This window comes from Natrix helvetica (assembly GCF_964273705.1).
Source record: "Natrix helvetica genome assembly, chromosome: 1".
Classification (NCBI taxonomy): Eukaryota; Metazoa; Chordata; class Lepidosauria; order Squamata; family Natricidae; genus Natrix; species Natrix helvetica.
Genome location: NC_138548.1, coordinates 357,376,804 through 357,392,399, shown reverse-complemented (window position 1 = coordinate 357,392,399; position 15,596 = coordinate 357,376,804). Strand labels below are relative to the sequence as shown.

Here is a 15,596-nt window from a genome sequence, read left to right as displayed (position 1 = left end):
TTTTATTGTTTGCAAAAGGGTTACAGAAGATGGGAAAAAAGAAGTAGATATTACAATGAAAAAGCAAACATGCCACAATACTAGAATAATCTCTTACATTAATTGTGACTCATTTGACAACTGGGATCCAAGTTCTATTTTGCATTCAATCGTGAAATTCACTTGTTGAATTGGGTCAGTCACAAATTCTTAGCCCTGCAAAGGGTTATCATCAAATACAGTTTTGAAAGTACCCCCACTTTCTTCCATTGTTATGGAGAGGCTAAATAGCCACTCATTGTTGCTAATCAAGTTTTCTTGATCAATTATCATCAGCAAGCGTGACTGCATCTATAAAAGCCGAAGTTGTAGGAATTTGCTGGTCTCTGGAATTGAGGTTGCCTACACTGTATTCAGAAAGTATTCAGATCCCCTTCATTTGTCAATTTTGTTATGCTTCAGCCTGATTCTACAGTTGTTGAAATTTGTTTTTTTCTCATTAATGTACATTCAGTTGACCATAATGATGAAATTAAAAAGAAGTACTGAGTGCAGATTAAAGAGGAAAAAATGAATTTCAATAACTGAAGAATCAGGCTGCTGTATAACAAAAATGATGAAAGTGAAGGGGCCTCTTACTTTTTGAATGAACTGTATGTGAATTCTCCAACACTGGAAGTTTTAAAGAAGAGATTGGACAGCCATTCGTCTGAAATGGTATAGGTGTTCCTACTTGAGCAAGGGGTTGGACTAGAAGACTTCCAAGGTCCCCTTCAACTCTGTTATTCTGTTATCTGGGAAGGGTTATAGGACTATTTCGAAAAAATTAAGCTCCATCATTCTCCATTCCACATTCATAAGTGGAAAGCATTCAAGAAGTGGAAGTGGAAGTCCCAGCAAATTTACCCCAAGTTCAGAAGGTGTAACGCTCAGAGTAATTACAATAAATCCAAGCATTACATTCGAAGTTCTACGGGCCTCATTTAGCATGTTAAGTGTTAAAGTTCATGACAGTACAATCAGAAAAAGACTGTACTAGTATGGTTCGTTTGGAAAGGTTACCAGGAGAAAGCCTCTCCTTTCTAAAATGACACAGCAGCACAGCAAAGTTGCAAAGTTACATCTGAACAAATAACAAGTCTTCTGGAACACTGTCCTTTGGAGAGACGGAACCAAAATTTGGCTATAATTCACAGTCCCACATTTGATGAAAACCAAACACAGCATTTCAGCACAAACAGCTCATACGAACCATAATGGAGCACAGTAATGGAGAGGTGATGATCTGGGTTTCTTTTGCAGCCATGGGACCTGGACACCTTGCACTATTTGAGTCTCCTATGACCTCCTCTCTATTTTAAAGAATTCTAGAGTCAAATGTGAGGCCATCTGTCCAACAACTAAAGCTTGGCTAAAATAAGATTATTGAACAGGACAATGATCCCAAGATCATCAGTAAATCTGCAACAGAATGGCTGAAAAATAAAAGAATTGCAATTGCAGTCAAAGTCCAGACCTCAACCCGATTGAAATGCTGGACCTCAAGAGAGCTCAAGAGAGCTGGGCATAAACAAATGTCTACAAAACCTCAATGAACTGAAGCAATGTTGTAAAGGAGAGCGGACCAAAATTCCTCCACAGCGATGTTACAGACTGATAAAGTCATACAGAAAACAATTACTTCCAGTTATTGCTGCTAAAGTTGCTGCTTAAGAATTGGATGATTTTTACTGTATTCTGATATGTAAAACCATACAACTCAAAGAGTGTGTACCTTCTTTTTCACATGGCTGCATATCTGGAAGTACTGGGGATAGATTATCCACTTGCAGATATATACATACAGAAAGAAGTACTAATACACGGACCTACAAATGTATATATGGGGGAAATCCATGTGCTTTCAACCTGAAAAATGTCCTAAAATGGTTACAGTCCAACATTTCTAGGGTTAATTTTAGAGATATGGGGGCTTTAACTCATGAAATGATGCCAAAATCCTCTACAAGATTTGAAGCACCACTTTTGCCTATTAAACAAATCACTGGCTTGTTAAAGGGAATTAAACATAACTTGAAACTTCCAATATTCCCATTGATTTTATTTGTCAGAAAGCTAGGTGGGAAGTTCACTAATGACTGTGGGATGCTGCAACCATCATCCATGTGCAACAGTTAGTAATATCTCAATTGGTGCAACTCCTTTCCCTGCATCTTCCTACCCACGGGAACGTCTGAAGCGCGGTGACTGAATGTGGTAGCATGACCACACATTTGTGTACAAAATGAATGTATACTTTTACAGTGCCATTGTAACTTTGGAGGCTCAGGGAACAAGTGGTTAAGTGAGGACCACATATGCAACTAAACGTCCCAAAAGCAAAAAAAAGCTATCCCCAATAGCTTTTTAAAATTTTGCTTTTAAAAAGTGCTGGATTAAGCACAATTGAACCTGCTTAATACACGGATGGTGCACCAATAGGAAATATTGTGCTTGTTGGCTAGACTCGGAAGTAAGAAAGCAGATACAGATCAGACCAATATTGTTGCCAAGAAAACAGCAAATCCATAACAGAATAACAGAGTTGGAAGGGATCTTCTACTGCAAACCCCTCCTCAGGCAGGAGACTTTATTTCATTCCTGATTAATTGCTGTCCCGTCTCTTCTTTAAATCCTTCAGTAATGAAGAACTCACAAGTTTTGGAGGAAAGCTGTTCCCAAGGAATTAATCTTAACTTGAAAGAGGCTTTTTAAACCTTCCCACCAGCAGAAAACTGCAGCCACCGGTTAAGAGCATGGAGCACCCATGGACTCAAAATTTGGGGGGGTGGGGGGGAAGGAACATGAAGCAGCAGCTGACATGCTTCAGCCTAATAGCCTCTCTGCTTCCACATCATGGAAGAAACCAAACAGCCGGACTTGCTCCCAGCCTCTCCTCCGACCTGACCCCAACTCACCGTCCACGTGTTGTTTCGACCCTGGGAAGAGCACAAAAGCCACTCGGCACACCAACTTCCTTCCCTGAATGATCCGGAAGACGTTCCTCTCCTCCCATCCTTTCTAGCAACGCTGAACTCGGTGGTTTTAACTCCTTTAAGATGAACTACACATGCCTATTAGGAGCTTTTTATGAACTGATGTGTGACCAATCATCTCCCGATAGGAGGTTTTTAGAGGAGGATCACGCTTGCTTTGTCTTTGCTAAGGCGTTTTGCAAGATGTTTTCACTGATTAAATGCTCTCAAGTAGTTTTCAACTCCTAGAAACCTTCCTTTGCAACTGATCCATGTGAAATAGTGAAATGTGACACCACAGTACTTAGCTTGTGAAGAGTAGCTATGTGCTAAAGTTTTATGAAGTTCTTGCAGAATTACATAGAGTTGGAAGAGATCAACTCTCCAAGCAGGAGACCCTACACTAGGGTGAAAAACTTGCGTGGTCACATGTTGTAACATGACTTTTCCCCCTTCACTAAACTGGGGGTGGGGTTGCCAGTGCGTGAGGATGCTATGGAATGCGTGCCACAGGTGGCATGCGGAGACATTTCTAAGGGCAGGCAAGGCATTGCTGTCAGCTCCAATGCGCATGCCTGCGCTGGCCAGCTGTTTTTCGGCCTTGATTTTCGGCCGTTTTTCGCCCTCCGGAGGCTTCCCTGAAGTTTGAGAACAGACTTCCGGTTTGAGCGTTAGGGTGTTTTTCATTCTCGCCAGGCTCCTAGAAACGCTCTGGAGCCTGGGAAGAGAAAAAAAATGGACCTACTAGTCCGTTGGCCGAAGTTGGAAAATGGGCTGTTTCCAAAGGGCCCCCCCGGGGGGGGCGCAAGGAGGCCATTTTCACCCTCCCCAGGCTGCAAGAAAGCTGTGCATGCATGCATGGGGCAGCACGGGTGGTGGTCACACGTGCATGTGCATGGCGCATGGCACGGGGGGGGGGATTAAATTATGCGTGTGGGCACACAAGCGTGTGCGTTAGCGTGTGTGTGCTTTTGGCACCCAAGGCGAAAAAGGTTCGCCATCACTGGCCTATACCATTCCAGACAAACGGCTATCCAATCTCCTCTAAAAAAAAACCCGATTGACGGAGCAACCACAATTACTGGAGGCAAAGCATTTCCACGGATTGATTGTTCTCACTGGAAGGAAATGTCTCCTTGATTCTAGGTTGGATACCTTTTTGATAAGTCTCCCCCTGTTACTTCTTGTCCTGCTCTCAGGCACATTGGACAATGGATCCACTGCCTTTTTTCTGTGTCAGCCCCTCAGATATTGAAAGACTGCTATGATGGCATTCCTACTCCTGCTCTGTGTTAGACTAGACACATCCAGTTCCTGCGATAGTTCGTGGTAGAATTGTTTAGGAGTAGAAATAAAGAAATTACAAGAAGGAGGGTATGTTCTAAATCAAAAGAAGAAAATAGAACAATTGTTAAAATTGCAAACTCCCATGATACCGGGATGCACGGAGGCCAAAAACGGGACACGCAGAAGCCAAAAAACATCTGGCAGGTGGGGGCCAGAGGGGGGACAGGGCTTCAGCAATATTCGCTCCATAAGCCACACAGACATTTCCACCTGCTTTTGGGAGACAAAAAAGTGCATCTTATGGAGCGAAAAATACGGTAGTTAAAAATCTAGAAAGCAGACTTCAGTTGCCATTTCCACAGCTGAAGCAAAATTCATAGCATTATCAGAAGGGTGTCCAGAGATCACATGGTATATAGTTAGTAAAAGAATTAAAAGAATGCTTGTAGAATAGAATAGATTAGAATAAACTAAACAGAGTTGGAAGAGACCTTGGACGTCTTCTAGTCCAAACCCCTGCTTAGGCAGGAAACCCTACACCACTTCAGACAAATGGTTATTCAATTTCTTCTTAAAAACTTCCAGTGTTGGAGCATTTACAAGTTCTGGAGGCAAGTTGTTCCACTGATTAATTGTTCTAACTGGCAAGAAATTTCTCCTTAGTTCTAGATTTAAAGGGAACCATGGATTTAGGATTGCATTTACATCCATCAAGTGAATTGCAATTGAAATGCTTTGTAGACAGTATTTGGGCTAATGATGTACAAGAGACAAAGTCAATGTCAGGATTTCTTATAATATGAACAAGCACACTAGCTAGTTGGAAATCTAGAAAACAGATTTCAGATGCCATTTCCACAGCTGCAGCACAGTACATAGCATTATCAGGATTGTCTTCAGAGATGACATGGTATGTAGAGTTAGTAAAGGATTTGGATAGTGAAGTTAAAGGAGCTATGGCAATATTTGAAGATAACACAACATGCATACAAATGGCAACAGGTGGGAGCACAAACCAGAAGGAAGAGTGTTGACATAATTCAATGGAAGAGAAGCAGTGAAAGAAAATGAAATAGACATAATTTATTGTCCACCAGAAAATAATTTAGCTGAGCTCATGACAGAACCATTAAAACCTCCTACATGAGGCAATCTGTGCTGTAATTGGTTGCTGTAGGTGCAAAGGGGGAGTTTCTCATTTTTCCCGCTTTCTTCTTCTTCTGTGTGCTCTGTATGCTATTTGGATTTACCTCAGGATGTCCCTGTGTTCCTGACTATCTTGTTTACTGTAAATATGTTAAATGTATTTATTTATATAAAACCACAAATTTGTCTCAGTGTCTCTGATTTCATTTGGAAAGTCTGCTCTGGGAGATCCCCTTCCTCTGGGGCCAATGGAGGAGATTGCGATTATGAGTGCACACAAATGAATCCCTTTGTGAGCCTGAGCTCTTCCCAAGAAGCTCCCATGAGAAGCACAGCCAATTCTTAAAAGACCTCTCACCATGGTTTGGAAACTGCTGGTTGGTTGGAGAAGGCTGAAGTGGATGTGGCTCCTACAGATTTGGAGTTAACAGACTCGATGCATAATAAACTGGGCTTTCTTAAAAAGACTGAGGAATGGACCTACTATATCTAACTACAAAACAATTTGGAAAATGGATCGACCAAGAGGTTTTATGATTTTGGGGAATAAGACACAACTGTTGTCTTATTGTTCTCAACTTAAATTTTAAGAAAAAGTTTTATTAATAAGAATCAAACAAAGATATTTTATTCTGGACAAATCAGAGACAGTGATTCGGGTGATTTACGGTAAATAAGAAGCCATTCTAAACTTTATACAAATTAAAGGGAATAGTAGATTGTTAACAAAGTGCTTTGATGTTTAAAGTTGTTGTTGGTCATCTGTCATTTAAATTAAAACTAGAAGTTCATAAATATTGAGCCTGCTTCACAAGGAGAGGAAACTAAAATTGTTCCAATATATTTATGAATATTCAAGGGGGGGTTAATATAAGTAAACCTGTTTTTTTTATGTATTTAAAAAAAAATTTTTTTATCTATCCTTGTTTTTCTATTGAAAAAATGCTTTCTTTTTGGGGAGTTTGACAGTGATCCAGAAGGAGCCACCATTTTGACACAGAGGCAGACATGGGAAAATAATGGCTGCTTCTATGACATATAGAGCGCACAAATGTGTATCTTACCCTCCTTCACCAACATGAGGTTCAGTGATCTTCAAAAAGGATGGAGAAGGAGGAGGTTGTGATGCCGGGTGGGTTGGGAGTAGGCCCTAATGATTGCAGGGATCTCATGGCAGTAGGAAAATGCCTGTGGGACACTGTAGGGAGGGAAAGGCCTGTGGGGACCAAAAAGTTGCGGTAGTGCAGGTTAGACCTCCAAGAGATTCCTACAACCCTGAGGTAATCACTGTTCTACTTAATGACTTGAACATTTCTTTATCAGCTTCATCAGGGAGAGGAGGAGTAGGAATAGTTAAGCAAGGCAATCTCACTTAATAACCATTGCAACATGCAACCATAATTGGCAGGTCACGTTACAATTGCATCTAGAGGACTACTTGTATGGTGGCTGGGGAATTCTGGGGCTCAAAATCTAGAGGATTCCCAGGTAGAAGATGGAAAGTCCACCTCTGGAAATTGCATAATCAATATACAGAAAAGACCATCCAAAAACCTTTTTGAGGAATTGCATTACTTCTGCAAAAATGAAATATCCAGAAACCGCTGCTGATAACCAGAAACAGGTGGATGGCCATTTTCCATTTTTCTTTTCTCTCCACCTACCAGTCTAATCCTGAGACATGTTTGAGCAAAAACAATGACTCCAGAATTAAAATAGTCAATTTCTAACATTTCTAATGAGGGATGAGAAATGAAATTCAATTCTTCTCTAAACTCATCAACGTTTCATTCATATGGATTTCCTTGTAGGAAATAACAGACAATTTATACCTGAAGAAAGTCCAGACAGGATATTTGAATGATTTCTCTCCTGTGTGAATCGTCCGGTGTTTCCCCAGGTGGGAATTCTGACTAAAATATTCGCACAATTAGGATACTCAAAGGGTTTCCCTCCTGTATGAGTCCTCTGATGATTCACCAGGTCAGAATTCTGAGTGAAACAATTCCCAAAATCAGGACAATCCAAGGGTTTCTACCCTGTATGAGTTCTCTGATGTCTTACAAAGTTGGAATTCTGACTGAAACTTTTCCCACAATCAACACATGAAAAGGGTTTCTCTCCTGTGTGAGTTCTCTGATGTCTTACCAGGTTGGAATTGTGACTGAAACTTTTCCCACACTCAACACATGCAAAGGGTTTCTCTCCTGTGTGAGTTCTCTGATGTTTCACCAGGCTGTAATGCTGACTGAATTTTTTCCCACAATCAGAACATTTAAAGGGCTTCTCTCCTGTGTGAGTTCTCTGATGTTTCATCAGGTTGTAATTCTGACTGAAACTTTTCACACAATCAGGACATTTAAAAGGTTTCTCTCCTGTGTGAGTTCTCTGGTGTTTCACCAGGTTGGAATTCTGACTGAAACTTTTCCCACAAACTGTACATTCAAAGGGTTTCTCTTCTGTGTGAGTCCTCTGGTGTATCAGCAGGCTACAATATCGACTGAAACTTTTCCCACAATTAGGACATTCAAAGGGTTTCTCTCCTGTGTGTGTCCTCTGATGGATTACCAAGTCAGAATTCTGACTGAAACTTTTCCCACATTCAACACATGCAAAGGGTTTCTCTCCTGTATGAGTCCTCTGGTGTTTCACTAGGTCGGAATTCTGACTGAAACTTTTCCCACAAAGAGGACATTCAAAGGGTTTCTCTCCTGTGTGAGTCCTCTGATGATTCACCAGGCAGGAATTCTGACTGAAACTTTTCCCACAAACAGGACATTCAAAGGGTTTCTCTCCTGTGTGGATCCTCTGATGATTCACCAGGCAGGAATTCTGACTGAAACGTTTCCCACAATCAGGACATTCAAAGGGTTTCTCTCCTGTGTGAGTTCTCTGGTGTCTAATCAGGTTGGAGTTATGACTGAAACTTTTCCCACAATCAGGACATTCAAAAGGCTTCTCTCCTGTGTGAGTTCTCAGGTGTCTCACGAGGTGGGAATTTCCAATGAAACGTTTCCCACAATAAGGACAATCATACGGCTTCTCTCCCATATGGGTCCTCTGGTGTATCAGCAAGTTGCTGTTTTTGTTAAAGCATTTACCACATTGGGAGCACTTGAAGGGCATCTCTCCTGTGTGGGTCCCTTCTGTGAACCAAAAAGGAGCAGTTCTTACCTGAGCTTTTACCACATTCAGATAATTTGTATCTGCTCTTCTCCAGAGTGGATTCTCCCCTGCATAATCACTTGTGATTTGAAATCTGCTTTTTCTCACAATAGGCACATCTATGGAGCTTTTCTGCCACGGATATTCTTGAGAAGGTTGAAAATATATGTTATCCCTTGTTTAGAGGTACTTTGATTTAAGCCCTTTTCTTTCTTCCAGGGCAAGGCCTGCATTACTATCTGCCCTATATGCCTATCTAATTGACCTTTTCTTCCCTGGAGACTTCTAGATATTTCCCTCTTTTTCTGAAATGGAAAAATAATCTCCCCTGACCTTTTTGTATACCTCTACATTTTTGAGCTTGAAATCTCTTCTTGATTTTCTTTCATTTATTTTTCACCTGCTGGGGAAGGAGGACTGTGTGGTTTTTCCTGAAGAAAATGGAGTATATATTTAATTCTGCCTCAATTTGCTTTGCTTTTCAGTGTTGCTTGTTACTCTCAGTTGTGCAGTGTGGTCTTGTAGGCATCATCTTTGTCTGTAAGAGTCAAATGAAAATGTAGCTTTTATTGTTTGCAAAAGGGTTGCAGAAGATGTGAAAAAAGAAATATATATTACAATGAAAAAGCAAATGTGCCACAATGCTAGAATAATCTCTTACATTAATTGTGACATTTGACTACCGAGATCCAAGTTCAAATATCCAGTCAATCATGAAATTCACTTGTTGACTTGGGTCAGTCACAAATTTTCAGCCCTGCAAAGGGTTATCATCAAATATAGTTTTGTGAAAAAGAAAACACACCCTCTTTGAGTTCTATGATTTTACATACATGTAGCAAAAATCATCCGGTCTTTAGCAGTTTTTAAAAATGGATAAACTATAATGTCAGATGAACAAAACAGATGGCACATTATACCCATGTCATCTTTTTTTTTTGTACAAAAATAAAGCCAAAACAGAGACGTGAAAAACTAAAAAACTGTTACTTCTTCCATAGGTATGAAGAGTCGAAGTAGCAGTGAGTGCTATTGATCAAATGCTCCCGATCAATTATCATCAGCAATTGTGATTATATCTATAAAAGCCGAAATTGTAGTAGTTTCCTAGTCTGCAGCATTGAGGCGTGAATTAAATGCAAAAGAGTGAAGACATCAGCGGGGATCTTAGAGAAGCAATTGTTGCTGCCCATTAATCTGGGAAGGATTATAAGACTTTTTCCAAAGAATTTAATCTCCATCATTCTACATTTCACATCCCTAAGTGGAAAACATTCAAAACATTTACCAATCTTCCCAGGAGTGACAATCCCAGCAAATTAACCCGTTCAAAACAAGCAATGCTCAGAGAAATTACAAAATAGCCAAGCATTATATCTCAGGCTCTATAGACCTCATTTAGCATGTTAAGAGTTAAAGTTCATGACAGTACAATTAGAAAAAGACTAAACAAGTATGATCCTTTTGGAAGAGTTGACAGGAGAAAGCCTCTGATTTCTAAAAGTGACCAACCACACTTAACGTGTAGTCCACAATATAACTGCATCTTCATGGAGGGAAGTATGAAGTGGAGTACCCCAAGGCTCTGTTTTGGGCCCAGTACTCTTAAACATCTTCATCAATGATTTGGATGAGGGAATAAATGGGGAACTCATCAAATTTGCAGATGACACCAAGCTAGCAGGAATAGCCAACACTCCAGAAGATAGGCTAAAGATACAGAAGGACCTTGACAAACTTGAACATTGGGCACTATCTAATAAAATGAAATTCAATGGTGAAAAGAGTAAGGTTCTACATTTAGGCAACAAAAATGAAATGCACAGGTACAGTATAGGTGGTACCTTGCTCAACAGTAGTAACTGCGGGAAGGAATCTTGGAGTCCTAGTGGACAACAATTTAAATATGTGCCAGCAGTGTGAAGCAGCTGCCAAAAGAGCCAACACAGTTCTAGGCTGCATAAACAGAGGGATAGAATCAAGATAACGTGAAGTGATAATACCACTTTATAATGCCTTGGTAAGGCCACACGTGGAATACGGCATTCAGTTTTGTCGCCACGATGTAGAAAAGATGTGGAGTCTCTAGAAAGAGTGCAGAGAAGAGCAACAAAGATCATTAGGGGATTGGAGACTAAAACATATGAAGAATGGTTGCAGGAACTGGGTATGTCTAGTTTAATGAAAAGAAGGACTAGGTTAGACATGATAGCAGTGTTCCAATATCTTAGCGGTTGCCATAAAGAAGAGGGAGTCAAACTATTCTCCAAGGCACCTGAGGGTAAAACAAGAAGCAATGGGTGGAAACTAATCAAGGAGAGAAGCTACTTAGAACTGAGGATAAATTTCCGACAATTAGAACAATTAATCAGTGGAACAGCTTGCCTCCAGAAGTTGTGAATGCCCCAACACTGGAAGTCTTTAAGAAGATGTTGAATAGCCATTTGTCTGAAACGGTATAGGGTTTTCTGCCTAGGCAGGGGGTTGGACTAGAAGACCTCCAAGGTCCCTTCCAACTCTGCTATTGTATTGTATTGTATTAAAAAGGACATGGCAGCAGCACTTGCATTTGCAAAGTTGCATCTCAACAAATCACAAGACTTCTGGAACACGGTCCTTTGAACAGATGAGGCTAAAGTGGAGATAAAATCCACAGATTACTACCCTTTTCTACTGCTACATGTAGAGATGAATAACACAAAAAAGAGAGATTACGAGTATCTAGGCAAGAAAGTTAAGAAGTCCCTTTGGGGAGAGGGGGCGGTATAAAAAATCGAAATAAAAGGTAAAAAAAAAGGTGTACAAGTAAGTTTTTTTTTTCATCTGTACTGCCAACGAAAGGTCAACACCTGGTAAGTAAACATCTAGAAGTGAACCACTGGCTAAAGTGTTGGTGTCGCCAAAAAACCTTTGGATTTCTGGATCATGATCTGCACTACTTCCAGGATGGGCTTTTGACAAGGGATGGGCTGCACCTCACAAAGTCTGGGAAGAATATTTTTGGAAAATGACTGGCTCAACTTATCAGGGAAGATTTAAACTAAAGTTGAGGGGAGGAGGATGACCAATCTTTAGGATCACCAGGACCTAATAACAAGCAACCCCCCCTAGAAAACATCAAATAATGAGGTAAGGCGGGATGGGAAGGAAGACAAACTTAAATACAAAATAGGAGACATAGGAAGCATACTCAGAGTCAGACATAAAGAACTCAAGTGCCGATATACAAGTGCACAAAGTTTGGGGAACAAACAAGAGTGAACATGAACTATTAATACATGAAGGAGGATATGTGTTCTGACCCCCCCTCTTTGTACACCAAAGCACTCCAAGACAAGAATACTGCTAGACAATTTATTCACAGTAAATTAACACACTGACTAGACCTTGGCAGCAATCCAGACTTCCAAGATAAGAAACAGAAACGACAGCTTCTCCAGCATTGGTAATTAAGTTGAATCCTGCAACCAGCCTCCTCACAAAGTCTCTCCTTATATACTATCTCGAGAGGAGCCTAATTATAACCACCTGGGTCCAATTATCTTCTGAATCTGCGTAGTTGTTCTCTATGTCTATCAGCCCTCCGTTGCCGGGCGTCCAGGACCAACTCCCTTGTCTCCTCCCCAATGCTCCAAGGCATGATGTCAGGAGCACACTCCCTTTGGCTTTCACCGCTGCTCCATGCCTCAGGTGCCTCCTGGTGGCCAACCAGCCTCTCTGATCCCTGCTCGGAGTCGGAACCCTGTCCAGGGTCCTCCACATCTTCCAGAGCCGACTCATAGGTCCCCTCGCTGTCGGAGTCTGTTTGCAGCTCCAACGGCTCCTGCTGGGCCACAACAGATATGATATAGCTGGAATTACAGAAACTTGGTGGGATGAAATCTATGACTGGAACATACTGATAGAAAGATACAAACTGTTCAAAAAAACCCACCAGACCCTATAAAAGAGGTGGAGTTGCACTATATGTAAAGGACCACTACATTGCTACAGAAATGTACGAAACCAAGACGAAAACCTCCTAGAATGCATATGGGTCAATATAAAAGAAAGAAAGAACGACACTGCCATAGGTGTATACTACAGCCCACCCAACCAAGCAGAGAAAAATAGTTGTCCTTTTTGCCAACCAACTAACCAATATATGTAGGAAACACACTACAATAGTAATGGGGGACTTCAATTACCTTGACATGAGTTGGAAGACTAATTCCGCAGCAAATGAGAAATTGAATAGGTTCCTGACTAACCTAACTGACAACTTTGGTGTCCAAAAGGTAGAGGAGTGAGCTAGAAGGACAGCCATACTAGACTTAATTATTACAAACGCAGATGAAGTGATAGAGGGAGTTGAAGTTGCAGGAACCTTGGGTGACAGTGACCATGTCATACTAGAATTTAACACAACACAAACACAATCAATAGAACATAATGCGATTTACATAGATTTTTGTAAGGCTTTTGATACAGTAGCACATGATAAACTGCTGTTGAAATGAAACTCATACGGCATTTCTGGACCTTCGCACAAATGGATTGCTGCTTTCCTGTCTAATAGACCAGAGGTGTTATTCAGCCAAATCTGACAGGTTCTGTAGAACCAGTAGCAGAAATTTTGAAAGTGGGGAGAGAATGGGGATTTTGTAATATCCTTCCCCTGCCACGCCCACAAAGCCATGTCCACAGAACTGGTAGTAATTTTTTTTTTGAATCCCACCACTGTAATAGACTGCAGAAAGTCAAAATAGGGAACTCGCTGTCTAATCCTGCATCACTTAACAGTGGTGTTCTGCAAGGCAGCGTTTTGGGTCCCATGCTTTTTTTTGCTCTGTATCAACTATTTTGCTCTGTATCAACTATAACAAAAACGGAATGCACAGGTACAGTATAGATGATACCTTGCACAGTAGTAGTAACTGTGAGAGGGATCTTGGAGTCCTAGTGGACAACCATTTAAATATGAGCCAGCAGTGTGCAGCAGCTGCCAAAAAAGCCAACACAGTTCTAGGCTGCATCAACAGAGGGATAGAATCAAGATCACGTGAAGTGTTAATACCACTTTATAATGCCTTGGTAAGGCCACACTTGGAATACTGCATTCAGTTCTGGTTGCCACGATGTAAGAAAAGATGTGGAGACTCTAGAAAGAGTGCAGAGAAGAGCAACAAAGATTAGGGGACTGGAGACTAAAACATATGAAGAACAGTTGCAGGAACTAGGTATGTTTAGCTTAAGAGAAAGAAGACTAGGGGAGACATGATAGCAGTGTTCCAATATCTCAGGGGTTGCCACAAAGAAGAGGGAGTCAAACTATTCTCCAAGGCACCTGAGGGTAGAACAAGAAGCAGTGGGTGGAAACTAATCAAGGAGAGAAGCAACATAGAACTGATGAAGAATTTCCTGGCAGTTAGAACAATTAATCAGTGGAACAGCTTGCCTCCAGAAGTTGTGAATGCCCCAACACTGGAAGTCTTTAAGAAGATGTTGGATAGCCATCTGTCTGAAACGGTATAGGGTTTCCTGCCTAGGCAGGCGGTTGGACTAGAAGACCTCCAAGGTCCCTTCCAACTCTGCTATTGTATTGTATTATTTATGTGATCAACTTAAAAGCAATTGCGGCTTTTTTTTTTGCCGATGACGTAAAATTATTCAATTCTACAGATAATTCTGTTGTTTTGCAAAGTGATCTCAACTATGTGTCTGAATGGTCATCTATTTGGCAATTTCAAATTTTGATTAATAAATGTCTTACATATTGGTAAACGTATTCAGAATGTCAAGTATAAGCTAGGTGGCATTGATCTAGCACAGTGTTTCTCAACCTTGTCAACTTGAAGATATCTGGACTTCAACTCCCAGAATTCCCCAGCCAGCTAAAAAGTGGAAGGAGGGGGACATAACTAAGGCAGAATATCAGCAAACAGCCCGAGCATGTAAAGATGAAGTGAGGAAAGCTAAGGCTCACAATGAAGAAAGGCTTGCCACAAAAGTAAAAATTAACAAAAAAAGCTTCTTCCAACATGTTAAAAACAAGAAAAAAGTTAAGGAAACAATTGGTCCATTGCTAGGAGAAAGTGGCAAGAAGGAGACAAGCAACAGGGAGAAAGCAGAACTATTTAACTCATGTTTTGCATCTGTCTTTACACAAAGGGATAAAACAGTCCAACCTGTCAAAAGCAGTACCACAAAAATCAGATTAGGAACACAAATTGAAATAGGGAAGAAAATGGTAAGTGAGCACCTGTCTACCCTAGATGAGTTCAAATCACCAGGACCGGATGGATTACACCCCAGGGTTCTGAAGGAACTAGCAGACGAGATCTCAGAACCACTGAATTATATCTTTCAGAGATCCTGGAACACCGGGGAACTACCAGAGGACTGGAAAAGAGCTGATGTGGTTCCCATCTTCAAAAAAGGGAAAAAATAGATCCAGGAAACTACAGACCTATCAGCCTGACCTCAATACCAGGAAAGATTCTGGAAAAAATAATCAAGCAACGAATTTGCGAACACCTAGAAGCAAACAAAGTAATAGCCAAAAGCCAACATGGATTTGTCAAAAACAGATCATGCCAGACTAATCTTATTGCATTCTTTGATAATGTGACAAAACTAGTGGACCAGAAGAATGCCGTTGATATAGTTTACTTGGACTTCAGTAAGGCTTTTGATAAGGTAGACCATAACCTACTACTAGATAAAGTAGAAGAATGTGGGCTAGACAGCATCACCACCAGATGGATTCGTAACTGGCTGACCAACCGCACTCAACGTGTAGTCCTCAATGGAACTGCATCTACATGGAGGGGAGTATGCAGTGGAGTACCCCAAGGCTCTGTTTTAGGCCCAGTACTCTTCAACATCTTCATCAATGATTTGGATGAGGGAATAAATGGGGAACTCATCAAATTTGCAGATGACACCAAGCTGGCAGGAATAGCCAACACTCCAGAAGATAGGCTTAAGATACAGAAGGATCTTGACAAACTTGAACATTGGGCA

The 15,596-nt window shown here is 40.9% G+C and overlaps 3 protein-coding genes across 15 annotated transcripts in view; all 3 read right to left on the bottom strand.

Annotated features, from left to right (window-relative positions):
• Positions 1 to 3,199, bottom strand: part of LOC309384287 (uncharacterized protein) — a 101,928-nt gene extending 98,729 nt beyond the window's left edge. The window contains exon 1 of the mRNA XM_081937604.1: positions 2,937 to 3,199. The gene's annotated coding sequence lies outside the window, so the exon portion shown is untranslated. The remainder of the gene's footprint in view (positions 1 to 2,936) is intronic.
• Positions 1 to 15,596, bottom strand: part of LOC309384246 (uncharacterized protein) — a 198,933-nt gene that overhangs the window by 113,456 nt on the left and 69,881 nt on the right. For 2 of the 12 annotated variants that reach the window (XM_081937491.1, XM_081937492.1), the window contains exon 2: positions 98 to 195. The exons of 9 other annotated variants lie outside the window; for them this stretch is intronic. The gene's annotated coding sequence lies outside the window, so the exon portion shown is untranslated. Of the gene's footprint in view, positions 1 to 97; positions 196 to 2,743; positions 2,769 to 15,596 lie in introns of those variants that run through there. One more of the 12 variants, XM_081937494.1, reaches the window with a different exon arrangement.
• LOC309384292 (uncharacterized protein) overlaps positions 1 to 15,596 on the bottom strand; it is a 62,120-nt gene that overhangs the window by 41,169 nt on the left and 5,355 nt on the right. The window contains exon 2 of one of the 2 annotated variants that reach the window (XR_014174027.1): positions 6,394 to 9,129. Coding sequence is in view for 1 of the 2 variants with exons in the window: in XM_081937616.1 (XP_081793742.1) it covers positions 7,461 to 8,552 (1,092 nt within the window). In the remaining variant the exon portion in view is untranslated. Of the gene's footprint in view, positions 1 to 6,328; positions 9,130 to 15,596 lie in introns of those variants that run through there. The other variant, XM_081937616.1, reaches the window with a different exon arrangement.